This window comes from Mirounga angustirostris, unplaced genomic scaffold (genome assembly GCF_029215605.1).
Source record: "Mirounga angustirostris isolate CCGP_5_RB_7025 unplaced genomic scaffold, mMirAng1.0.hap1 SCAF_6, whole genome shotgun sequence".
Lineage (NCBI taxonomy): Eukaryota > Metazoa > Chordata > Mammalia > Carnivora > Phocidae > Mirounga > Mirounga angustirostris.
In genome coordinates this window covers 968,858-993,867 of record NW_026991714.1, presented here as the reverse complement: position 1 = coordinate 993,867, position 25,010 = coordinate 968,858, and the positions used below count along the sequence as shown (strand labels likewise).

The 25,010-nt window shown below is 61.1% G+C and overlaps 1 protein-coding gene across 2 annotated transcripts in view; it reads left to right on the top strand.

Annotated features, from left to right (window-relative positions):
* Positions 1 to 25,010, top strand: part of KCNN3 (potassium calcium-activated channel subfamily N member 3) — a 132,097-nt gene that overhangs the window by 14,423 nt on the left and 92,664 nt on the right. The window contains exons 1-2 of one of the 2 annotated variants that reach the window (XM_064593640.1): positions 12,978 to 13,114; positions 22,443 to 22,538. In XM_064593640.1, the coding sequence (XP_064449710.1) occupies positions 22,449 to 22,538 (90 nt within the window). In that variant the 5' untranslated portion in view covers positions 12,978 to 13,114; positions 22,443 to 22,448. Of the gene's footprint in view, positions 1 to 12,977; positions 13,115 to 22,442; positions 22,539 to 25,010 lie in introns of those variants that run through there. The other variant, XM_045876503.3, reaches the window with a different exon arrangement.

Sequence of the window (25,010 nt, the reverse complement as noted above, 5' to 3'; positions counted from 1 at the left end):
TCCCATTCCAGAGGACAGTCTGTGGCACCTCGGGCCACGTTTAAAAAAAATTCACCTAAGTTCTCTGTGCCTCCAGCACCACCATGCCCACTCCTCGGAGGCCCCTGGAGGTCTTTCTGGGTCAGAGCCACATCTCAAGGCCATGGTTTCCTGCTCTAGGCTGACCCCAGAACAGTTTGATGAATCAAAGGGCCATACATGGTTGAAACTACACCAGCATGGCTGGGAGGCCTGACTTTATGAGCAGTTACTGAAACAAGACACAACTCTACAGACCAGCACTTCTAATTTTTCAGCGTGTCCACTCCTGGGCGTGGGGCAGGAATAAGGAGAGGGCCCAGCAGCTCCTCGGGACCGGCCAGCCCCACGCTCAGCCGCTGTGTAGCCGAGTGTCCAGGGCTCTGGGGGGCCAGGCAGGGAGCTGTCACACCCGGCCCCTCACAGCGGGGAGGGGAGTTGGGAGAGGGGCCGCGAGTGGCTCTTAAGGCCTTCTCCATCGTCTGCTGATGCTGGGACCTGGGCCCAGGGGCGAGCGTCTCGGGACCTGCCGACCAAGGTCGCTCTGTTCTGGCAGCCCAGGCCTGCGGGGCACGGGCCTTCCGACCTGGGACCAGATCCGGGCCCTGACCCTTGCTGGCTGGGGGACTTTGGTGACTTGATGTTTGAGTCCATTTGCCCATCTGGTGAAGGGGGTGGTGGCGCCTGGCTTGCAGTTTTGCGCAGCCGTGTTGATGCAGGGCCTCAGCCCAGTGACTAGACGCTTGCTAAGTGCGGGCTCTCGGCACCGTGCATTCCCTTCCTCTGTCCCGGGCAGGCCTGTTCTGCCCCAAGGGAGGGGATAGAGCAGAGGAGGCCATCTGCACTGGTACGAGAATGGGGGAGAGAGAACAGTGGGGGAACCGCCCCCGTGACACCTGGGACCTAACTCTGTGCCTCTAGATCCGGGCTGCTCAACTGGGGCAATTCTGCCGCCCTGGGGGACACTTAGCGAAGTCAGCCGAGGTTTTTGGTTATCACGAGTAGAACAGGGATGTTGCTAGTGGGGCAGGGGCCGGGGGTGCTGGTAAACAGCCTGCAGCACTCCAGCGCATTCCCACGACAAAGAGTCACCCGGCCCCAAGTGTCACCGAGGTTGGGAGACCCTGCTTTGGGGGACTCACCCTCACAGGCTCTCGGGGTGAGTGAGAACCGGCCAATGCTTTATCAGATGCAGCGCGACGCCCTAACCCAACTCCCCCACTTGCTCACGGACAGCCCCTGTCACCACGGGCTCTGGGCCAGGAGTGGGAGGCCCGGGTCAAGACCGGGCTCGGTGGGGTGTTTCCTTGTTCTAGGGTCTGCGTCTCCCTCCCTGCAGGTCGGGTCTGGTCGTTATCAGGACAGCGGTGTCCCCGCGGCCACTCGGGGCGGCTGCTGACGCCTGAAGGCAGGGGTCACTGGGATTGTTACCCCAGCCCTAAGGGGATTTCTGGGGAGGGGGAGCCCAGGACCCCCTCTGCCCCTGCCAGGCCACACGGTGTCCTCCCAGACCCGCTTCATCTGGCCTCTTGTTCGGTGTTTCCTTGAGCAGGTGGAACTAGTCTCCATTTGGGAGAGATGGAATTTGCAGGGAAATGCAGGGCTATTATTTCTGCGCCGCGTGAGTGGGAGACGGAGCTGGGTGAGCGGCAGATTTCCCGGCAGGGGAGAGACGGCTGAGTGCGCCAGCCCGGGCATTGCTAGGATCCTTCTGGGGTGAGTGGGCCAGGACTCCCTGGTGGCCGCCTTAGGAAATCAGGGTTTGCTCTGAGCTCTGAGCCCTGGGGCCAGACAGGACCCACAGTGGGGGAAGGGTCTCTACCCATGAGCTGAGGCTCTGAGGACACTCTCCTGGGCCGACTTCCGCGGACACCCCTTCTGTGCTGGGCAGTGACCTCGGAATTGTTGGGGGGCCCGGAGGTGGACAGTTCGTGGTCGGCAGTGGTCCGGCTGCCTCCACTCCTGTGGCAGGTGCAGCATCGTGTTGAGGGCACGCCTGTGACTCCTCGTGGCTGGAGGCGTCTCAGAGGAGGCGAGGGGCGTGCTGGGCCGTGAAGGACGGCGAGGCTTTGTGAGGCGAAGGGGAAGAGCATTCCAAGCTGAAGGGACAGTCTGGCCGAGGCCCAGCATTGGACAGTGCCAGGTGTTCTCAGGGAGGGACGGAGGAGAGAGGCTTTCCTGGAAGTGTGGGGAACAAAAGATGGGAAAGGGGCATGCAAGCTGGTCACGGGGCCTTGCCAGGCAGGACAGGGGCTGGCACTTTGGTCCAAGGGCACAGAGTGTGGCGAGAGGCATTTGAGCAACTCGGTGGTGTGGCCACGCCGCAGCAGGGGACGGGTTGTAGGACGGTGGAAACGGGGGGCCAGAAGGTCTCGCTGTCATTCAGGAGGAGAAGGGAAGGCAAGACGTGGGGCGGCTCATGTGTGGGCTTGACCTTTCTCTGGCCTGGGGAGCCAGGCTGCGCCTGCGGGTCGAGGCCACGGCTGCGGTCCCATCCCCTCCCTGCTCTGCTCCAAGCCCAGCCCTCTCTTGGAGCAGGGGAGCTGCGAGCCCCCGAGCTGCCTGCCCTGGGCTCAGGGCCCCTCGGGCTGCCAGGCCCTCCGGAGGTGGGGCACGGCCTCTCCTGCCAGTTCGGGAGCCTGGGAGGAGCCGGGGCAGATGAGCGGCCCGTCTCCCCAGAGCTCTGTGTGTGGGAACGGGGGTAAGGGGCTTACCCACGGGGTGGCTGTGTGAGCGTGTTGGGTGAGAGCACAGGGGTGCTGCTCTTCGCCCAGCAAATGGCCACCATGTCTCATGGATAAGAGGGGGCGACTGCCCGAGATGGGCGGGTGGGGCAGGATCGTGTTGCCTTTCAGAGACTGAGGTCAGGGAAGCAGTCAGATATCCTGAGTTTGCCTTGGCTGCGTCGGCTTTGAGGGGCTCGGGGATCCCGGGAGGATGCCCTGCTGGGCCCTTCGCTAGCACGGTTCACGCGATTGACCCTGACTAGGTACCCCATGAGCCCAGCGTGGTGCCCGGGAGCGGGGTCAGCATGGCCAGCCTGGCCTCGGCCCAGAGGTTGACTCGGCTCAGGCTCCAGAGGCGCAAGAGCCCTGGGTTTGGGGTCGATGACCTGATGCCCATCAGGATGACCTGGGCAGAAGCCTGGGTTCTCTGAAGGGGAGCGTCTCCCACACAGTAGAGATGCTTGTCAGGCAGATCCGTGAGGTGAGGGGTGTGGGCCCCCCCACGGCGCCGGGCACAGGGGCTCCAGGCAAATGTCTGGGCAGGAACGAAGGGAGGCTGGGGCGGGGGGGGCGGGGGGCAGGGGGCGAGGCGACCCCGGGGCACAGGGTGGGCTCTGCCCGATGTTCCCAGGATGGCTTTGACCTCGGTGTCTGCCTCAGTGTACCCATGTGTGTGGGTGGTGGTGAGGACGGGGATGGGTCTGGGGGCCGCCGTGGAGCCCACCTCACGGCCCCGCGACGGGTCTAGATGGATACGCAGCACCGGGACGGACAGAGCACTTCATTCCCATGCATCCCTCCTGTTGAAAGTCCGGTAGGCAGCCGGGCAAAGCCGCCCCGAGGGCGGTCTCCGGGGGGCCACCGTGGCCACAGAGGGCGAGGCGGGGTGCGGAGGGGCTGCGGCCACCTACGGGCAGCGGGGTACTGGGGGGCAGGGGTGCGGTCTGCTGGGGGGCAGACACGAGGGGACGTCTGCGGAGAGTGTAGAAAAATAAATACAACTCAGTAAAAGTCAGTCTACCTTTTATTATTTCCCGCGGCAGCCCTTCTAAATAGGTCAGTGATAAAACCCTCCCATGCTGTGGAGAGGTCCCACGCCGAAATAATCTCGTGATATCCGTAATACCGGGAGGGAAACTTCCCAACGAGCGGCAGAGACAGCAGGGGTGATGCCGAGAGTGCGCCTGCAGGACTGTGGTGCCTGGGGGTCTGGGGCCTGGGACCCCGCAGGGAAGAGGGAAGAGGGCAGGGCAGGGGGGAGGCATGCGGGCAGTGGCTGCAGAGGCCTTGCCAGGCCCTTTGGAGGTGGGTGGGAAGAGGGTGTGTCCCACCCCCCTCGGGACTGGCCCTCGGGGTTCCAGAAGGAAAGGCCCCGGCCAGGGCGGCTGGTGGGCTCGGCGGCTCTCCAGGCTGCCCCTTGCCCCCCGGGAGGGATGTGGGAGATGGGCTGGGTTCACGGTTCTCCACCTTGCATAAATAACAAGGATGCACAGGAGGATCAAAATGAGCACTTTCAGAGTTTTATTGCCATGATTTAAACGGGGCTGTGGGAGGGCCCACGTGGAAGGATTGTGGAAGGATTGTGGGAGCGTCTCTCTCTAGACTGGAAAGGCTCAGTGGCCCCGGCAAGGGGGGTAGAGTGTCCCCAGGACTGGCTGAGGCCCTGAGCTCCAGGACAGCAAGCTTGGCCTCTTTTCCTGCCTGAGTCTTGGAGGGCTCCCAAAGACAGCAGGTCAGGTCCACTCTGGACCAGACACCTTGGGTCCCGTGTACCTGAAGCAGACGTGTGCTAGTCAAGACGGGCCTCTGAGTACCTGTGTGCTGGGGCCCTGCAGGGAGGATAGAGGAGAGCTCGGGGACCTGGGGGGTGCAGTCCCTCTTTGGGATCTGCTCCCCAGGGCAGGTGCATCTGGTTCCATTTGGGGCCCATTTGGAACCAGGGGGTGGGCTCTGAGGCTCTCGGGGCTGAGTGGCCAGGCGACGCCGAGCCCTTAGGTCCGTCCCCGAAGCTCATGGCATGTGGCCGTGCTGGTGGGGTGGGGAGGAGTGGGCAGGGCGGGCTGCAGGAATAGCCAACAGGGCTTCCCCAGGGGTCATGTCCACCGAACAATGGTACTAACTCCTGGAAGGGCAGCGTTGAGAAGGGTTCTGAGGTGCAGTCTGAGCCTGATGGGGAGAGTGCTGTGATTGATTTGTGATGTCGTCCTGGGCAAGGAGGGCTGGAGGACGGGCAGGCTGTCTGCCCCCCCGCCCGCCCCCCGGCTGGTGCCGTGGGAAGAGTGCGCGGGCCCGTGTTTGCTCCTCGGCGAGCAGCTGCTGCCTGTCTGGGCCCCGGTTTCCTGATCTCTAGAATGAGGGTAAGGATGTCGCCCTTGCAACATGACAGGTGTCTCACGGGGACCAAGGGAGCTGCTGCAGTGGGAGCACCTCGTGAAGTATAAGAAAGTGGTATGAGTGCAGGCCGGGGAACTTCTCGTGGCTCGGTCACCCAGGGACCCGAGACGCCCTGAGAACAGTCCCGTCTGCGGTCTCTGACTTCTCTGCCCCCCTGGGCACCCGACTGCGCTCTGGTCAAATGAGAGGCGTGCCTGGGACCAGGCCCTTCCCGCCGTGGCTGAGGTGTCCCATGACCCAGGGGAGGTCTCGAGGGTCCCGTCCCCCCCCCGACTTAACATTCTGGGACTCTCTTTGTGCTGAATGAGGAAAGGACAGGAGATCTCTCCTCTTGAGTCTTACTCTCCATTAAAGTTAGCAAAATTGCTTTATAAAGTCCAGAAGCCTGACAAGAGCACGTTGGTTTAATATCGCGTGAATTATGCACATCTGTGCAGTCCCTTGATTTTCATCCTGGGGGGCCTGGAGGGGCTTGGGGAGGGGGCGCCCCCGGGCCGGCCCCTGCACCCTCCCCTGCTGGCCTGCTGTCCGTCCCCCTGCCCGTGGCCTGGTGCTGGCCCCCCAGCCGCCCCTCCTGCCCAGCTTTCCCGGAATGTTGCCTTTCCTCCGGCACCGGGGAAAGTGCGGGCGAGAGCCCCTTGCTGAGTCCCTGGCTGCCCTCTGGGCCGCATTCTGCATGTCCCTCCCTGCCTCCCTGGGCCCTGGCCCATCTCTGGGCTTCAGACTTGTTAAGGGCTGAGGTGGGGAGGACTGCACGTGAGGTCTGACGCCTGGAAGGTGGGGGCAGCTTCTTGTTCTGGGCGTGGAGGCTGCAGGGACGAGCCCAGCCTGGGAGTGGGCATCCAGCTCTGGTCAAGGCTGAGCGGCCCATCCAGGCTGCACACGGACTGGTGTCCAGCTCAGTCCCTCACACCGAGAGGGTGCTGCGCCCACAAGGCAGAGCGCATGCTGGGCGAGCGGACCGTGGGGACGGAACGGAACTCATGGCTGTCGTTTACTGATCCCCCTGCCCCCCGCAGTGGCAGGCCCTGCGCTGAGCACTCCGCACACGCATCTCACTGTTCACGGCACTCGGGGAAGCCAGTGCTGGATGCCCACCGTATAGACCAGCGAGCGCAGGCCTGGTCCCCGGCCGGCGAGTGACTGGGTGCCCCGGTGACCGGGTGACCGGGCGGGGTGACCTCCTGACCCGGATGCTTTGTTGCTGACACAGACCCAGACCCTTCCCTTGAAGGTCTTGGGCAACAGCGGTGAGAGCAGATGGTGGGCGTGGGGCAGCGTGAAGTGTGCAAGGAGGGAGGTGTGCCCAGAACAGAGTCCCACGGGGAATTAATTTTGGGAGGGCCAGGAAGGCTCACAGAGGGGTGGCCCTGAACGGCCCCTGTGGGACCCAGATGCCGTGTGGTGCCTGGAAGAAGCCAGCACAAGCTGCAGATCAGTGGGTTGGGGCAGGGAGCGGGGGCCTCCAGACGTCAGCTCCATCCTGCCCTGCTCTGGGGGTGGTACTGGGTGGGGTGGACCCCAGGACTGTGACCCCGGTCCTGCTCCAGGGGTCGTGGTTGGGGCGGGCAGGAGGAGCAGGCGTGGGGTGTGAGCCCAGGGGCTCGTCTGCTCGGCCCCCTCCTCGGCTCCTCCCCAGCCTGGCCAGGCCCCCCTGAGGCTGGGGGTCTGTGGGTGCCCCAACTGTGTGTGGCCTCTGCCTGCAGGGGCCGCAGTGTTCCTATGCCCACACCTGCTCAGACCCTAGAGTAGGGGATCTGAGGTTCAGAGAGGGGGAGTGATTGGCCCCAAGGCACACAGCCTGTGAGGAAGCAGACCAACTGTGGGTTTTGGTCTCAGCCCTCCCAGGGCCCTCTTCCACCTGCCCCTTCCCTGGCTGGCCTTCTCTGCACCACCTGCCATGTGGACTCAGTCACACACGTGCACCCTTGAGTGTTTTCCTCACACCTCACCGTGCTCTTGGGGTCCTCTCAGGCCAGGGCTCTGTTCTGGAGAGAACTGAAATGGGGTTCTTGGAGGAGAAAAGGGCAGACCCAGTGCTGCCCGCAGGGTCCTTGTCCTGGGGGTGCTTGGGGGGCGGGGAGTGGGGGCCGAGTGGGAGAACAGTGGTAGATCAGAAAGACTTTCTGCAGAAGTTTGGAGTTTGGGGGGCTCTAAGTTGGACTCGCAGAGGTGTGGACCGAATGCTGACCCCATGGCCCATATGCCGTGTGACTTTAGGCAAGTTCTTAGCTGCTCTGAGGATCTATTTCCTTATTAATTAAGGGTAACAATAGCATGTACCTTGGTGGTTCCCAAACTTTGCTCCATTTTGGAATCACTGGGGATCTCTAAACTGCGCGTGCCTAGCTTCCAGCCCCGCCCTCCTGATGGTATTGGCCCAGGTGCAACCTGGGAAACTCCCCAGGGGCCACTAATGATCAGCAAAGTCTGGAGCGGCCATCCCGGGTCTGTGGGGTCAGAGGAGGTAATGCAGACCCTGGGGAGGACCCAGTAGGTGGGGGGGGTTACTTTGTTATTCCCTCCCCCACCCCACCGCTCCACTAGTGTGGGGTCTGGAGGGAGAGGATGAGGCCTGACCCTGACGTGGCTGTCCGTGGCCCATCTTCACTCGAAAAGTCCCTCCTTAACCCTGGGGTCACTTAGCTGGGATGCCCCTGCGAGTCTCCTCCTGGTGGCTTTAGGGACGGGAGCGCTGGACCCCACAAGGCCTCCGGGAGGCAGAAGCCCAAGGTGCTGGCCTGCAGTATGCCCGGCCTGGATGTGGTGGCCCAATCTTGGGGCTCCGGGCAGGGTGTCAGTGGGGGAGGGGCATGGGAGGAGGCGTGAGGGACCCCAGACCCCGCAGCTCTCCAGGAGAGGTTGTGCATCTGCTGGGCTGAGCTGAAGGACGGGGGTTCTGCCGCCGGCCTGGGGCGTCTTTCGCCCTCAGGTGATTGCTCGCTCTTTCTCCTTTGAGTGACGGAGACTGAATTTAGCAGATGGGGGCCACGAGGGGAAGCGAGAAGGGGGTCCTTGGTCCTGTACCCAGCTCCCCGCTCCCGGGAGGGGGACTGCGTAGCATTTTGTGAGCCACAGACCACTTTTCCACTTTCTCCTCCGACCACAAATCCTACCCTGGCAAATGCCTTTGATTTCTGTTGCTTTGCACCACCCCCAAAACACAGTGAATCTTTTAATAGCACAAGCCCTTTGGATCTCTAACCAATCGGTCACCAAATCCTACCCTTAGTGTACTCAGAATAGATGCTTTTAATAAAATATATTACCTTTAAGCCAGTGTAAACCTGTGGAATTTGTACATTTCTTTTAGAGCATCTCTACAAATTTTACAGTATTGAAATCACCACCCCGTGACCTTTTGGGAAATACTAGATAAATTACAAGAGACAAAGAGATAAACCAAACAGGGAAGTCCAGTTTCTAGCGCTGTTCCTGCCCGATGCTCAGGCTGAGTCTAGAAACCCCGGACTCCCCGAGTGCCCCCCCAGCCTCCAGGCAGAAGCAGGTGTCCATTCTGGGTGTGGCCCCCTGCGCCGTGTCCTGTCTGTTCACCTCTGCGCTCCATCAGTCAAAGCTAGTCCCCTGGTGGCCAGGGCCCCGGAAATGCTCTTGGGCGGCCAGGACTGCTTTGGAAAGACCCAGATGCTCTGCTGTGGGTCTGCCCCAGGCACATGGTGCAGACCCCTTGGCCCTGGCAGATGACAGCTGAGCCTGACTGAGCCCAGTGGCCCTCGTGTGGGGGTTCTTGGGGTCTGGGCCAGCCCTTGGTCGCCCGCGTGTGGCCCGCCCACTTTGTGTGCATCTCCTCCACCCGCAGGTCAGGTCCTGGGCCCTCCTGCCCCTTGGGCACCTTCCTCCCTACCAGTTGGTGATGGTCGGGGGATGCCCAGCAGGTATACTCTCCTATTCATACTTCGAGTGGGGAAAACGAATTTCGAAGGGAAATGGTCCATCAAACCATGTCTCTGCGAGCCCCGAGGGGCCTTCCGAGGACTCCCGGCTCCTCCCGTTGTGGGAGCTGCTCCTCTTGCAGTCGGACGTGGAGACACCACAAGATGACAGACAGCTGGTTCCTGTGCTCCCAGGGCTCACAGCCGGGTGGACAGATGCTCTCCCCGGGACCTACCATTCTGCTCCTGCTCCCAGTGGAGGAAGCAGAGAGGAGGGGCCGCTTGGGGAGGGGGGCTGCTGGGAGTCGCAGGCCCACAGCGGGGTCTCGGAGGCCGTCTGGGGAACATGTCGGGCCAGGAGGGGAGGGTCTGTGGTGTGAGTGAGGCTGGGGAGGTGAACAGGACTCCAATCATGCAGGTACCTTGCTCAGGGGATCCAACTTGATCCTGCAGGCCCTGGAGATGCGAGGGATTTAGGCGGACGGGAGGCAGTGTGTTCAGGAGTGCAGGGGTGGGGGTCTCTGGAGCTAGCGTCCAGGTGTGGACCCAGCAGCTGGGTGACTTCGACCCAGTCCTGGCATGTGAGATGAGCAGACTCCGGAGCTGACGTCGTCCCCCTCTGGCCACCTGACCCATGTCTCCTGGCTGTCCCCTGCACGCACAGCTGGTGGCAGCTGGAGGGAGCAGGGTGAGTTCCCAGGAAGAATGTGCCCTCCTGACCCTGAGGCTCACATGCCTGGCTGTTTCCATCCTGCAGGAACGCCCACCTGGCTCCCCACAGCCCAGGGCCCAGCTGGGTTTCTTCAATGAGACCATTCGTTCTGCTGGGCCTCCCGGCCCCTGGCCCTAGGCGACACCAGCAGCTGATTTGGGGTGGCTGCCTGGAAGCTGGGGACACGGTGGGGCCACGTCAGTGCATTTGGACGGTGTGGTCCTGCTTCGCTGTGCTGGGGTGAGGTCTCGCGTGTCGCCGTCTGCGCTGGGGGCTCAGGGGCCCCATGTCCGCTCCCAGCACCTTGCCGGCGGCGTTGAGAAGGCTGTGGGTGGAAGGACAGGCTCTCCTCCAGGAGCATCATTTCTTCCGTGGTCTTGGCACCAGGTCCCAGAGCTTCTCAAGGCGAGGAGCCCGGGTGGGGGCTGCCTGGGATTCCTGTTTTCCTACTCTTTCCAACTCACAGCTGTTATGTTTAAAGGCTTAAACAATGTATCCTAAGCAAGTATGTTTAGTCGGTGGGATGAGGAAAGTGACGGTGGCTCTGGCAGCCCCCCGTTCCCCGGCCAGTCCCACGTGCACGGCCTGGACCGCTGGACCTGTAATGGGGTCGTTTGCCTTGCTCCTCCCTCCTGTCATTCATTCGTTCATCAAGTACTTATTGAGTACCAGGTCACAGGGACAGAGAGATAGGATCCGGACCCTGCACAGAACAGCCTGGAGTCTGGGGTGACCACCCATGGGAGCCCAGGGGCTGCGGGGTCTCAGGGGGCCCAGCACAGAGTGTGGTTCTGACCTAGAACCGCAAGCTGACAATCGCCAACCTTGTTCTTGGGAAACAGGGACATAGCTGTGGGGCAGGGTGGAGGGGAGGCAGCATGCTCCCCGGCTTACAGTGACAGCCAGCGAGGACCCCTCACAGGGACAGGCCCCGTGGTGCCTCGGCTCCGCCCTGGCAAGCTGGGCCAAGGACTGCTCACGTCCCTTGGTGCCTCAGGCCCTGGGCTGGAGGAGGATCTCAGCGATCTGCTCTGAACCCACGTTCTGTGTCCAGCACAGGATGCAGTTGATCTGGGGCTGGAGCTCCTCAAGAGGAAGGTGTCCCCATCGCAATGCCGAGAGATGCCTGGAGGGGGCTGTGGGAGTCCTACCGTCTCCTCGCCAGCAACAGGTTCCTGCCGGGCTCTCCCAGCTCAGCCCTGAATGAAGGGGCTCTGGGTCTCCACGTTTGTGTATTTTTCTGGTGTGGACATACTCTTCTTGGAGCTTCTGTCTTTGCTTTTCCTTTCTGTCAGTAGGAAAGCCTCCCGGTCCAGGACAACTCTGCAGGGAAGCCTGCATGGACTGACTCCCCGGCAGGCCTGGCTCCCTGTGCCCTCAGAGGCTGTCTCATCGGCCTGGGTGGAGCTGTCCGGCCACTGAAACCTGAGCGGCACATTCCCAAGGGCTCCCAGGCAGGTCCCACTCATGGGTCTGTAGAGAAAACAGTGTTTTGGCAACACAGTGTTAGAAGATTTGGGGTCCCAAGCCGTGTGACCCTGGGTAATTGTGCAAATACCCCACGTCTCAGTTTTCCCATCTGTGAGATGGGAATGGCTCTCCCTAACTCCCAGAAGTCAAATAGAAAACCAGGCCCCGAAATGCTTTGTAAACAGGAAAACCCCTCGCTGGTATCCAGGACACAATCATCCAGTAGCAAATATGTTCTGATGTTCGGCTCTCCCCATCACCGCGGCCTCCGCTGTGCGGTGAGGGGAGGCAGGCTAGGCGCGTGATTGTCCAGGATAGATGGACTAAACAGAAAGGAGCCCCAGAGGGCCGCCATGAGCAGGAGCCACGGAGGGCTGCCATGAGCAAAGAGCCACGGAGGGCCGCCATGAGCAGGAGCCACGGAGGGCCGCCATGAGCAAAGAGCCACGGAGGGCCGCCACGAGCAGGAGCCACGGAGGGCCGCCATGAGCAAAGAGCCACGGAGGGCCGCCATGAGCAAAGAGCCACGGAGGGCCACCATGAGCAGGAGCCACGGAGGGCCGCCATGAGCAAAGAGCCACGGAGGGCCGCCACGAGCAGGAGCCACGGAGGGCCGCCACGAGCAGGAGCCACGGAGGGCCGCCACGAGCAAAGAGCCACGGAGGGCCGCCACGAGCAGGAGCCACGGAGGGCCGCCATGAGCAAAGAGCCACGGAGGGCTGCCATGAATGCAGGCACTGCCGCACTGTGTCCACTAATGAGGCTTGAGCTAGAAAATGGTGCCTGTCCGCGAGCCTGGGGGCAGGGACCGTGGCCGAGGGCCTGTTAACGGCAGCCCGGAATCCCGCCGTCCCACTGCTCGTGGCGGGTGTGGAAGCCGGGAGGTAGCGGCAGCCGGGCCCTCAGGGCTCCCAGACCCGACGGCAGCAGATGCTCCACGTGTGGGGTGATGGTTTGAGTCTCCGTCCAGATGGGGAGACTTCGGGGAGTAGCACGTTCATGTTAATAATCACGCCAGGCAGCAGGCGTAAACCGGACCCTGTGGGCTGCTGGGGGCCTGGCCACCCCGTGCACAGACCCCTGGTGTTCACCACCTGCTCTTCCTCACAAGAACTCAGAAGGAAGAAAGGACTCTTCCTCTGTGTTGGTGGATGTTAGAGGCGGGGCTGGAGCAGACCGGTCCCGCTGTGGGCTTCGGCCTGGCTTCCCCGGGGCCGGCCCCATGTGGAGGCGGCCGGCTGGCTGGGGTCAGGGGCTCGGTGACCAGCAGCTGTGGCTTCAGGTGAGCGGCAGCCAAGGGGCCACACGCATGGGGAGCACCGGCCTCCGCGCCCGAGTTGGGAATCAGAAGGCTCCTCCACTCACCTTGGGCTCTGTGCCTCAGTTTCCTTATTTGTCAAGTGGGGACAGCAGTTCCTTGTGAGGATTGAGTGAGATCCTATGTGAAAATGGGTAGACTCCGGGTCTGACCGGTCACAGGTCTCAGGAAATCCTTGTGGAGTTTGCCCCTGCAGGCAGTCCCCAGAATAGCGTCCTGTAGGGAACCATGGGGTCCTGCCTGGGAGCAGCTCTGGTGTGAGCCCACTCCGGTGGGTGAGCTCCTGCTGTCATGTCGTCATGTCAGGGCCAGTCAGGTTCTTGCAGGAAGGAAGCAGATAAAGTAAACGCCCGGAGGAACCGAGGTTCGCGGCTCCCCTGCGTGCGGACAGTGTCCTGCACGCACTGTGTGAGGCGGGGCCGCATCCTAGGGACCCTCAGGCCCCGTGAGCCTTGAAGCTCGGCCAGACAGGCAACCCGGTCAGCCTCTTCTGGGCCCGCGGAGGAGCTTGCTCACACACGGGCAGGGACGTGGCTCGTGGGGTGCCCACTGCTGGAACGGACTTGGCACCTCCAAGCCAAAGGTGGGCCACAGTTTGGTGCCGTCGGCGGGGGGCGGGGGTCGCCAGGAAAGCGCCATGCGGCCTGGTCACAGCCTGAGCGGGGTCTGCATCACTGCCCTCAGCATCGTCCGCGCTCGCAGACCGTCGGGGCCTGTGCCAACGGCTAGGAGGCCCCGCACTGGGTTCTGCACGGCCGTCCTGTGCCAGAGTGCCCATTGCTCCATGCCAACTGGCTCTTTTCCCAGACCATTTCCCTTTGTTTATGTTTCAGCTCTTATATTTTTAAGCAAAAACAAGATGGAGACCTACAGTAGGTCGGGGCTGTTTCCCCCAATTTGCCCCGAATGAGCCGTGGAAGAAATGCCCATCCCTCGGACCCGGTGGAGCACCTCGGAGGGATGGCAGGGGGGTCAGCCCGGGCCCCGCTGACGGGCAGCTGGGATGGGGACGGGGGAAACAGGGCAAGATTAGCGCAATATTAGCGCTTTCTGCTGCTGGCGTGTGGCCTGGAGCAGGACAGGGCCAGAGCCCCTCTCTGGGCCTCATTTCTTTCCCGGGAGAGAGGGGGTAGTGGGGCTAAGTGACCTAGAAGGCCCCTTGCAGCTAAGTCTGTGCACCCGGGGCAGGACGCAGCTGTGGGAGGGAGGGAGGTGGCACCGTCCTCGGGGAGTCCTCGGGGAGGGAGGGAGGTGGCGCCTCCCCGTGCGCACAGCGTGCACAGGGCTTTTCGTTACCTGGGTTACCTGGGAAGCTCGGGTCAGCCTTCAGACACACCCGTGGAGCTGGCCCCGCCGTTGTTTTCTCACCATGTGCGATTCCTGGGTGTCTTAAGATTTTCAGTTGGCCCAAACATTGCCAGGCTCAGGGATGACTGCCCGTGGGGGGATGGAAATGGGCTTGCCCCAGGCACCAGGCTGGGAGTGGGCAGAGAGTCCGGCTGTGGAGTCCTCTGATGAGGCCGGAAGCACTGAGGCCCTAGTGTTGCTTCTGCCCCAGCACCAGAAGCAGGGCTGCGGGCAGAAGAGGGGAGAGAACGGGAGGGAGAGGGGGTGAGGCGCTGGGGGTGGTCTGCAGGCCCCACTTGGCATCTTTGAGACCAGCACGTGCTTCTCTCCCTCTCCGGAGATTCGAAGCAATGCTTTTATTTCAAGTCACATGCGTCCGAGGGCCAACTTACCAGTTCATGCCAATGGGCTGACCCGCAGCTCCTGGGGCAGGTGGGAGGGGCCGGGCCCGGCCCAGGCTTGTTCGGTTCTAGCCCAGAACCCAATGTGCGCACACAGCCTCCTGCCGAGCAAAGTGATTTCCTGCTGTTTTATTGGTTTGGGGGCCAGATAGGCTTTAATAAGAGCACATAAAACTACTTCAAAGCCAGCCATCCAGAAAGCATGGTTATTTGTTTCAAACATTCTAGAATACTTAAGAAGGTGGGGGCTTCTGCCAGCTGGAAGAAATGTGGGGGCACAGTCCTGGTGAGGGGAGCAGTGCTGTCTGTTCATTGTGATGGGAAACTGCGCGGTCTTCTCCAGGCTCGGCCATGCCCGGGCGCGAAGAAAGGTTGCGTGGTTCCGTGACTTGGGACCCTGAAGCTGCCAAGACGGACGCTCACAGGCGCCTCTCCCGGGACGCAGGTGTGGGTCAGCACCTGCCAAAGAGATGCATGGTGGCAGGTGTGTGCCTGTCAGGGCGGGAGAAGGCTGCCAAGGCTCTGGCAGCACGGGAATGAGGCCGGTGCCCACAGGCCAAGGGCACGCACCTTCCACAGGTGGGGGGAGGCAAGGTCATCCGGAGCAGTGTTTATTGGAGAAGGAGACAGAGTGGCCAGGGGAAAAATTGGGAGGTGATGTCCAGGACAGGGATCTGGCTTATGGAGAATGCATAAATTCGGGGTTGTTTTCATAAACAGGGAAGAGAGTGTGGGCGGGGACGCCCCAGCACCCAGGTTCTAAGCTTTGTTTCGACCCGGGCTGGTAGTGGGCAGGGGCTGAGCCAGCCTCCCTGGGCCTCCGTGTCCTCACACAGAGCGAAGCATGTGTGGCTAGCTGATCTGTAAGGATGCCTCTGGGCGTGTACCTTGGGGAGGGTCTCACCGATCGAGGACTCTGGCGCCAGCATCTCTGATGCCACAATCAGAGTGAGGCTCACAGACGCATTCGTTTGTTTAGCTTTACTGGGTACAGAGCACCCAAGAAGGCAGAATCCAGGTCTTTGAGAAAGTCAGAGCCTTCCAAAGTAGTGATGGGCGGCCTTCATAGGAAGTGAGTTCCCCGTCCCTGGAGGTAGTCAAGCAGAGTGAATGACCACATGCCAGGACTCTCACAGAGAGTCATGTGTTATTTAACTAGATGGCTTTTGAGTTTCCTTTTCACTCTAAGATTCTGGGGCTCCACACACTTACGTGTGTGTGATTGCCTGTTTGGTAGTGTCTCCTGAAGGCGGGGTGGTGGCCTCAGCTTTCTGGAATTTTCTTGTGCCCCTGGAGCAGCAGGTCCCATCACTGGCCTGCACATTAGAATCACTGGAGTATTGAAATGTCAGTGCCCAGGCCTCCCCTGCAGAGATCCTGAGTTAATTGTTCTGGAGCGGGGCCAAGGTCCTCGTTTCTAGGATGGCTGGGCTGGTGGTGCCTGGCGGGCTTCCCTCGGCCCCCGCACTGCCCGACAGGGCTGGGAGGTAAAGGCCCAGGTCTCACTCTGCCTTGGTGTAGAGCTCAAGTCGGAGGCCCTGGACTGACCCTTCCGCACCTGCTCCCCAGCAAACGTTTGTAAAGCACTTCCTTTATGTCTGGAAGAGCCGTCGGTGGGCCAGCGTTCGGAGGCCTGAGGAGCGGCCAACACCAACGTGCCTTTGGAAGGACCTCCTTGAGCACAGCGGTACCTGCACGTGGCAGGCAGGTGATGAAACATTTGATTGAATCGCACAGAATCTTTGCCCGTGTTGTAAGCGGGGCAGGAAAGTATATCATAAGCGAGCGTGCGGTGGAGAAGGCCGGCTCTGCTCTGCTCAGACCTCGCAGAGGAAACCGTCTCCCTAATTGGAACTATGTTTGTGGCCTTGGGGCGACAAGCAGAGGAGAGCCGGGGCCTGGGAGGGTGTCATTTCCTCCTAATTGGTGTCCTGGCCGTGGTGCGGGCTTCACTAAGCGTCACATGGTCCCTCTGCTCAGACCCGAATGTCCTTGTTATTAACTGCCTGGTGCCCCAAGACATCAGGCTCCATCTCCTTCTGGGAATGACCAAGTGGAAGCCACAGAGAAATGCCCCGAGCCAACCTGACTTGATGGGTTTTATTTTGGGACGGCTGGTTCCCTCACTCCGCACGTTCCTGCCTGCCCTCCCCACACCGGCCCCGGCCCCGGTTGCGCTTGCCGGGAGGAGGCAGACCCCAGCCCCGACCTGAGGCTGCTCCTGCTCTGTCTGTCGTGCCAGAAGGTGCCGGGGGCTCAGCGGTGACATGACGGGAGCCTCGTCAGGCGGCAGGCTGGGCCTGGACGGTCCGTGGGACCGAGGCTCCGGCTCCCCGGGGGCCCCCGCCTCCTCCTTGCTCAGGGGCGGTGGGCACGTGAGTGAGCATCCCCGGGCCCGGGAGGCTGCTCAGAGGGTCGGAGCAGTGGCTGCCGCGCTGGGCCGTGTCACGCACACTCTGCACCTCTAGCTCCCGAGTCTGCAAAGTCAGGACGGAAGTGTCCACCTGCTTCACATCTCAAAAATACGCCACCTTCATTCAAATAGCCCATGTTCAGCTAGTCTTTATTGACCTACTATGTGCCTGACAGCACCCTACACACAGGGCTGTGGAGGGGCAACCCCTGCCCTTCTGGGGCGTCCACCCCAGCGCTCAGGCCAGGACACATCAGTGGGCAAATCGGGCCCCCGTGGCAGTGGGAGCCGGCCACCCCAGTGGAGGTGTGGACGGCGGCGTGGGCGGGTCTGCTCACGAAGGGCGTGGGGCCCAGGCGGGCTGTGGGCGCTTGGTGTGGAGGCCACCCTGCATGGCATCCAGGCCGGGAACAGAGCTCCCAGCTCAGGTGCGGCATCACCCAAGGACTGAGGCCAGGGCGAGAAGCTGTCTTCCCACGGGCACAGGTCCGGGCCCCGCTCCTGGCCCCCGTCAGCTGGCTCACGGTGTCCCTGCCAGCATCTGGGCCAGAGGGGAGGGTGGCCGGCTTAGCCTCAGCTCTGTGCTCCCCGAGAATATGCCTCAGGCACCCCAGCCGGCTCAGCAGCTTCTCTGGGGAGAAGGTGCTGTCTGCACTCCTCACATTCAGGACATAGGGTCAGGGGCACCTCCTCTGGCCCTCGTCATGCCCTGGTCGCTGAAAGGGCCACCTGTAGGTCTCTTCTCTCCACCTGGGCTTCTTGCCCATTTCTGACTATCCCCCCCCCCCCCCGGCTTCTCCAGGCCCTGCCCACCTGCCCTGAGGGTACCAGAGGGGGGGTGGGCCTGAGCTGAGGCAGGAGCCCCCGGTGAAGGACAGGGAGAGTGGGCAGGAAGAGAGGTCCTGAGGAGGGGTGGGAGAGCCGAGGGAGCAGGCATGGGCGTGGCGCAGCTGCGGAGAGCGGCACCCGGCTCGCTGGCTTCCTGCATGGCCCAGGCCTGGTTCTGACATGCGCAGCGTTCATGAGCAGGAGTGAGTAATTAGGACAACCATTCCAGAGCCAGAGGATTAAGCTGATACTGAATATCAGTCAAGATTGGAGCCTTTCCATGAAATTGAAGGAAAAGTTGACCTTACCAGACAGAAAACATTTCTAAAACTATGATTTCCCAGATCGAATGCACAGCATGCAGATCTTAATCCAGCACAGACTTTAGATGACATGGTCTCTTCCCCCTCAGGGGTCCGGGCCAGTGACAGAAACCACGAACGGACCACAGACGTGAGAACAGGCGCACGCACACTTGGGGGGCATCAGCTCGGCTGGGAAGCACCTGCACACTCCACCTTGGTTAAGCTCATGTTCGTGCCTGCGGGACGCTGTTTTTCTGTTATCTTCAGAGGTCCCTAGCAGTCAAACACATTTAGGACTTGAGCGTGTCTGGGAGGATCTACCGTACTCATTACACTTCCGGCCTGTCTTTGGAAGCCAGGAGGCTGGTGCAGAGGCCGGGGACACCCCCCCACTCCCCATAGCCCTGGGGCAGGACAGGCTGGGACAGGACAGGCGGAGCGGTTCTGAGAGTCCTCGCTGCAGGGTGCGACCGGGGGGCGGGCAGGGGTGCAGTGCATGGGCAGGGCACGGGATCTGGGGGCAAACAGATGTGGAGTGCATCCTGGCTTCTCGAATCCTGCCTTGTCACGTGGGGTAGCTTCACAGACTCTTCGTTTCGTCCTCTGTAAACGTGGCTCGGTGAGGCCCGCCTGGCGTTGGCAGGCCTCTCCGTAGGGCTGTGGGCCAGCCGGACGCCATCGTGAGGGGTCACAGGGGCGTGAAGGGCTCGCGGGTGGTGGCGGCCCCTTGCAGGAAGGCAGCGCGCCTCCCCACCCTGCTAGGATCTCCTCTGCAGCCCCGGTGGATGGCCGTGACCAGCCTCCACGAGGACGGCTGAACTGTCTCAGTCGGCGGGGAAGAACGGTATATAGGAAAATCCGGTAGACAGCTAAAATCTGGGTTAGTTTTGTGACCTTGGAAAAGTTACTCTGTGTCTCTGAGTCTCAGTTTCTGTATTTGTACAACGGAGACGTCGTGGTCCTGTCTGTAGGGGGAGATGTGAGAAGCCTAGTCTGGCACCGGGTACAGTCGGTACTCAGTAAATGTCAGGTAAAAGGGAAAGTCCTGTTCCTAATTAATTTCCAGAAGCACTTGTCACGCACCTGTTGTACTCGGTGCTCTGAGGTAGCAGAATAGCGTTCCTGGGGTCAGCAGGCTCTCCCTGGCTGGTTGCACAGCCGCTCACGGTGGGCCGGGTACTCGGACGCTTTATGTAGTGTGGTGCTATATTCTCAGTCATTTTCACATTAAAAAAAGTAAAACATTTAAAAATAATTGGAGGGGCGCCTGGGTGGCTCAGTCGTTAAGCGTCTGCCTTCTGCTCAGGTCCTGATCCCAGGGTCCTGGGATCGAGCCCCGCATCAGGCTCCCTGCTCCTCGGGAAGCCTGCTTCTCCCTGTCCCTCTCCCCCTGCTTGTGATCCTGCTCTCACTGTGTCTCTCTGTCAAATAAATAAAATCTTTAAAAAAATAAATTTAAAAATAATTGGAAAGACCATCTATGCAGCTGTGGTGTCTGGGTTTTTCACCGGATATCATGAGTTTTTCCTCTTCATATATTCTCTACAGAAGTGGTTTTAAGTGGCTACCTAGTGGTCCATCAGTGGCTATTCTCAAATTTATTTAACCACTCTGATAGTGTTGGGCGTTTAGGAATAAACAGCTTTTAAAAATGACTCATCTGTGGGGATGTCGTCCCTAAGCATTCGCTGCTCTGTTGTTGAACAGTTCTGAGTTGCAGAGGAGAGGGCTGGCCGGCTGACAGGACCCCTCCCAGAGTAGCAGCCCCTTCGCCCCTCAGATGGAGCCTGTGGGGCAGGGCACGTGGCAGGTGCCCCCATGTGCTGTGTGGCAGCTAATTTGCTGGCTGCCGTCACCCAAAGAACCGTATCAATTTCAAGCTTCATTGGAGTTGAGGCAGCAAAGAAAAGATGGCAATTCAACATTTTAAACAAATAGAAAACATTTCCAGTCCAGCCAGACTTTGACATGTTTTTCAGCTATTAGAAATTGTTGATGGTTTATTTTTCATTGACACGTAGTAGAGAATGCCAGGAAGTCTGCAAAGAGGCGAGGGTCCCGTGGCTCTGGGACAAAGCTCGTCTCCCTGTGGAGCTGGAGCTGACCAGAACCGAGAAGCAGGTGGAAGGCACCTCTTATGTAAAGGCTTTGAGTTTTAGAACAAAAGGAAGAGGCTCAAAGGACGGGAGGCAGCATCTGGCCCCTTTCCCTCCACCTCTTCCTCTAAAAATGATGGAAATAGACTTGGATTCTGGTTTTAGTTCATTTCTGCCAAAAGAAATAAATTAGACATTGAAATGTGCAGCTGATCCCAAGGCCTTCCCAGGCGAGGCGTGATGCTCCCCAGATGCCTCCAGAGCCCTTGGAGGGAGAAGTTAGGGCCGTTTCTGGCTCAGGGGCCGGGGGAGCCGTCCCTGTTGGTTCCTGTCGGGAGGTCGGTCTTGTCTGGAAACAGCCGAGTTCAGGCTGTGTTCAGCCCTCTGTAGGTCAGACCTCTAGGCTTGGGTGGTGTGTCCGGCGTCTCCCAGTCATGCCCTCAGAGACAGGAGGCTTCCTGAGGGCTGCCCCGGGCTCTGTCCACACGTGTGTGTGGAGCGAGGACCACAGGCCGCTCTGCATTGCGCTGTGGACTGTGGAGGCTCCATGAAACCTGGCTGAGGTGTAGACCGTGGTCTGGGCAGTGTGGATGGAGCCTTCCCCGCGGCAGATGAGCCTGCGCGGCTCACAGACCGGGGCCTGTGCATAAGCCAGACCGACGGAAGCTTCTGGCAGGCAGGGCGCTCTGAACCCCCACCGCTCCGCACACTTGCGCATCTAGGGGGCTCCAGCAGTCGTCATGAAGGAATGAAGGAATGCACTCTTTCATTCATTCTCCGTGGGTCCCCAGCGCTAGCCTGTGCCTGCACAAAGAGGGCCCCACCCGGTAACTGTATCAAATACAGGATTGACAGAACCAGGGAGAGGTTCCTGGGGTCTCAGCCTGCAGGGGTGGAGGGTGGGGAGCGGGGGTTGGGCCTCTGCAGGTCCCAGCCGCACTCTCACTCTGCCTCGCGGTGTTCGGGCGGTGCTGTCTCCCTCCTTCCGTTGAGCCCCCCAGCCCTGCCGTAGGCTTCCCTTGGCATTCGTTGTCTCCTCGCTGGAGACACCTCCCCTTACTGACTTGAGCTGTCCTTTGGATCTGCTTGAGTGGGCTTCTCATGGCAGAGAGGGCCTGAGCGCCTGAGGGCAGGGCTCTGGGCTCGAGCCAGAGACCCTGGCTTTCAACTCCGGCCAAGCCACTCACGCCTGGAGCCTCCTCCTGTAACGTCCACAAAGTTGGGATCGAGGCCGCGGGCTGTCGTGAGGATGAATGAGAGCGAATATGTGACGGCACCTTGCACACTGTAAGGTGCTTTTGGGAAGTCAGGGGCAGAGGGCGCCTGGGTGGCTCAGTCGGGTAAGCGACTGCCTTCGGCTCAGGTCATGATCCTGGAGTCCCTGCATCGAGTCCCGCATCGGGCTCCCTGCTCGGCGGGGAGCCTGCTTCTCCCTCTCCCACTCCCACTGCTTGTGTTCCCTCTCTCGCTGTGTCTCTCTGTGTCAAATAAATAAATAATATCTTTAAAAAAAAAAAGGGAAGTCAGGGGCGGTTGTGAGCACAGGGCTGTTGTGGGCATGCCGTGGGTCTCTGGGGACTGAGAGCTCGGGCTGTGCTCCCGTCTTCCCTTGGGACCGGAGTCGCCCCTACTTCCTGGCTTCCAAATGCCCAGCAGGGCACCATGTCCCGGCCAGGACAACCTGAATCTACAGAGGATGTGAAGTGAATGACAGAGGTAGCTAAGCCTCCCCAGGACAGGCACGGGTCTAGGATTTTACACCCACAGATGCCTTTATTTTTCCTGGCAGCCCTCGGAGGTGGGAACTAGTGTTCCCCCCACTGGACACGTGAGACAGTCGAGGCAGAGAGAGGTGGAGCGGGCAGCCTGAGGCCACACAGCTGGGAAAGGGCTGCATCCAGAGCCGTGCTGCCTGCCGGCTCTCGCCGCCACCCTGGGGTTGGAAGATGCAGTGAACACTGGGGGCGCAGCCCTGCCTGCCCCACCCTCTGCAGGGGGGACCCCTCTTTGCTCCCCAGCAGCTCTCTGCCACCCTGCCTCCCTCCCTGCTCTTGACCTAACCTTGGGGGTGAGAACACCTGCCAGGACATTCTACGTCATGCTGGAGAAAACCCTGCATGGTCAGAGATGGAAGGAGCTCAGGAATCCTCTGGTTCAGGTTTGTTCAGAGAGAGGCCCAGGCTGGAGATTGAAGGCCTAACGGAGAAAAGCAGCACAAAAAGGAATTATGTTCATATGACTTGTGAGCATGGAGGCAAAATTCTAAACGACCCATCCGCAAACTGAGCCACGGAGAGCAAACGTGATGCCTCCTGCCCAGGCAGCCTCCATCCCAGGAGTGCAAGTAGGCTTTAACTCTAGAAAACAGAGGCTGGGCGGGGGAGTGCTCAGCCCCCGTGGCCCCAGGTCCAGCCCAAGGCAGGACCTGCTGGCCATGCTCCTGAGCCCCCTTCCCCTTTGCACAGCCCCGCGGCTGGCCCCATTCCTGGCCGTCCTAATTCTCTTTCCATTTCTCCGGCAGGATTCCATGTTTTCGTTGGCCCTGAAATGCCTTATCAGTCTGTCTACCATCATCCTTTTGGGTTTGATCATCGCCTACCACACGCGGGAGGTCCAGGTAGGTGCTGGCACCAGGGCTCTTCCCTTCCGGTTTGGACCCCCATGAGAGAGGGAACTGGGGTTGCCCTGGGCCTTCAGAACGGTGTGACAGGATCTTCATTTGGCGGTCCCCGAAGCGAACATGGCCTCATGATCTGGGGGGCAGTCCTGGTCCACATCCTCATGGCTGCGCTGTGAGAGCCCCGTACCTTCTCTGTCTCTCGCTGGAGCCTTTCAGAGCTTGAGCCACAGACCGCCCCCCCCCACCGAGGCAGCCCCGTCTCGTGTCCCCTTGCGCACACACGCACGCATCGCACCAAATACCACCAGCAGCCGTATTTCTCAGTGGTGTGGCCGTTACCCCCACTGGACCCTGAAGGCTGGGAAGGAGTCACTCTCTCGGTCAAATACAAGTCTGATGTGGGTGAGGGGTTGCTGTTTCTTGGTGCTCAGAAGTGACTCGGCCCCTGGAGAAGTGTCGGCTGGGCCTCTGGGTGCACTTCCAGGCCAGGGACAGGCAGCCCCTCTGGGCTGGGGCGGGGGAGGGGTGCAGGCGTGAGCAGACCTGCAGCATCTTCTCAGGACACTGGGGCCCCATCGCCCGGCCCCGCCGGCTGACCCTCTCCGTTGCAGACTGGGTAGTTCTAGAACCTCCAGATGCCTTTCCTCACATGCATGTGAGTCTGGATGTAATCCGGGTCCCTGGGCTGGAGGAGGGCAGCCACATCTGGGCTGCAGGCGACAGACCGACAAGGACCAGAGCTCACGGTCTGAAAAACCGGCTTGAGTCTCGGCTCTTCCCACAGTGCGTCTTTGGCCAGCCCTGACCTTTCTCCATCTGTCTGGAGCAGGTTTCGCAGAGGACGGGACAAGCAGTGCTCTGTGAGCCGGAAACGCTATGCAAATCTTGTCCCCGTTGCTGTGGGGCTTTCTGGGCAGGTGGCTGCAGGGGCAGATGCGGGTAGGTGCCGGGGCCCTGGGCCGGCCCGGATGGCTCCCGGCCACCATGGGAGGGCTCCTGGCTCTGGATGGCCAGAGGACACTGATCCAGAAACCGCGACTCTCCGGGGCTCACAGGCGCTCAGACAGACATGTGCTTCGAGCGCCGCGTCCAGACACCACCAAGAAGCTTCCTTCACGGAGTCGGAACTGCGCGGAGCTGGTGGTCTTTGACCCAGGCTGCGGTCCGGTCAGCCCCTGGCAGGAGCCAGTGCAGGCGGGAGGGGCCAGGCCTACCCTGCCCTGAACCAGCCGTGGGGCCCAGGGATTCCCTCAACCGCTCTGAACCCCCGTGTCTCATCCGGGGGGAGCCCATTTGCTACGTCGCCCCCTGACCTGTGCGCAAGATGTCACCCAGGCCCAAGACAAAAGGCCGAGTCCTGGAGCTCGGCTGTGGCCCCGGCTGGGGGGCGGCGCGGAGCGGGTCCCAGCCTCGGCTCTCAGACCTGGCCCAGCCCAGCCCAGTGCCACCAGCTCACGCGGCGCCCCTCATCCCAACGCGGCTCACACCCAGTCTCCGCTTCGCCCTAGCTACGGGCAGTAGAGGACACTGTTTCGGCCGCTTATTTTCGCCGGGCCCTCACAGTCTGCACTGAGTCCTGGCTCAGACACTTCGGCCTGCTGGACCTGGGGTCTGTGACAGCTTCTCTGGGCCTCAGTTTCCCCATGTGAAGTATGGACGTCCTAGCACCCACTTTGCTGGACTCTGAGAGGGTTGGTAACAGTGGAGTCCAGGGTGGAAGCTGGTGGTCTTCCTGTGACCTCTGCCCCCCACTTCCAGTTGGGCACCCTCCTGCAGGAGGCTGGAACCCCCACCCTTCTGCACCCCCCTTCGCCAGCCCGGGCTTGCCTGCACTCTCAGCCTCCAGAGCTGTGCCCTGTGGCCCCCCCATCATGTGGGGAGTCACAGTCCCTGGCTCCCTCTCTCCCCTTACCTTTCCAGTAAAGCAACTCCTGCATGGAGCTGGACCTTCTCCTGCCCGAGGGACGCGGGGGTGGTTTGGGTCCCGGCAGTCGGCTCGGGGAGAGCTTGCTCCTACAGGGCCCCCTCGGACGCACCTTGCCCAACCACATGCAGTTCCCTGTTCTGTGTCTTTCTCCCCAAACTTAGGGACGGTGATGTCATGAATCTGCATTTCCAGGGACCCACAGTGTCTGACAAAGAGCAGGAGTTTGCAGTGCCTCTTTTGAGTAAAAGGGCGCTGGATGCAGGATGTCTGGTGTCCAAGCCCTTGGGACTCTTCCTTTGCTCTGTGGTCTTGGGCCTTGGTGTCCCCATCTGTCAAGTGGGGCTCCTAAGCCTCCTCATTCTGTAATGCTCTGGTTTGGGTCCGGGCGCAGCAGGAGGGGGGTGGGCAACTGGGGGGGGGCAGCGCCGGGAGCACCTGCGGGGGTGGGGAGACCAGCTGCTGCTCATCTGCGGGAAGCGGGGGGTGGGGTGGCTCGCCCCTCCGTGGGGCGGAGGCAGGGGCTTGTGTGAAGGATGTGCTCA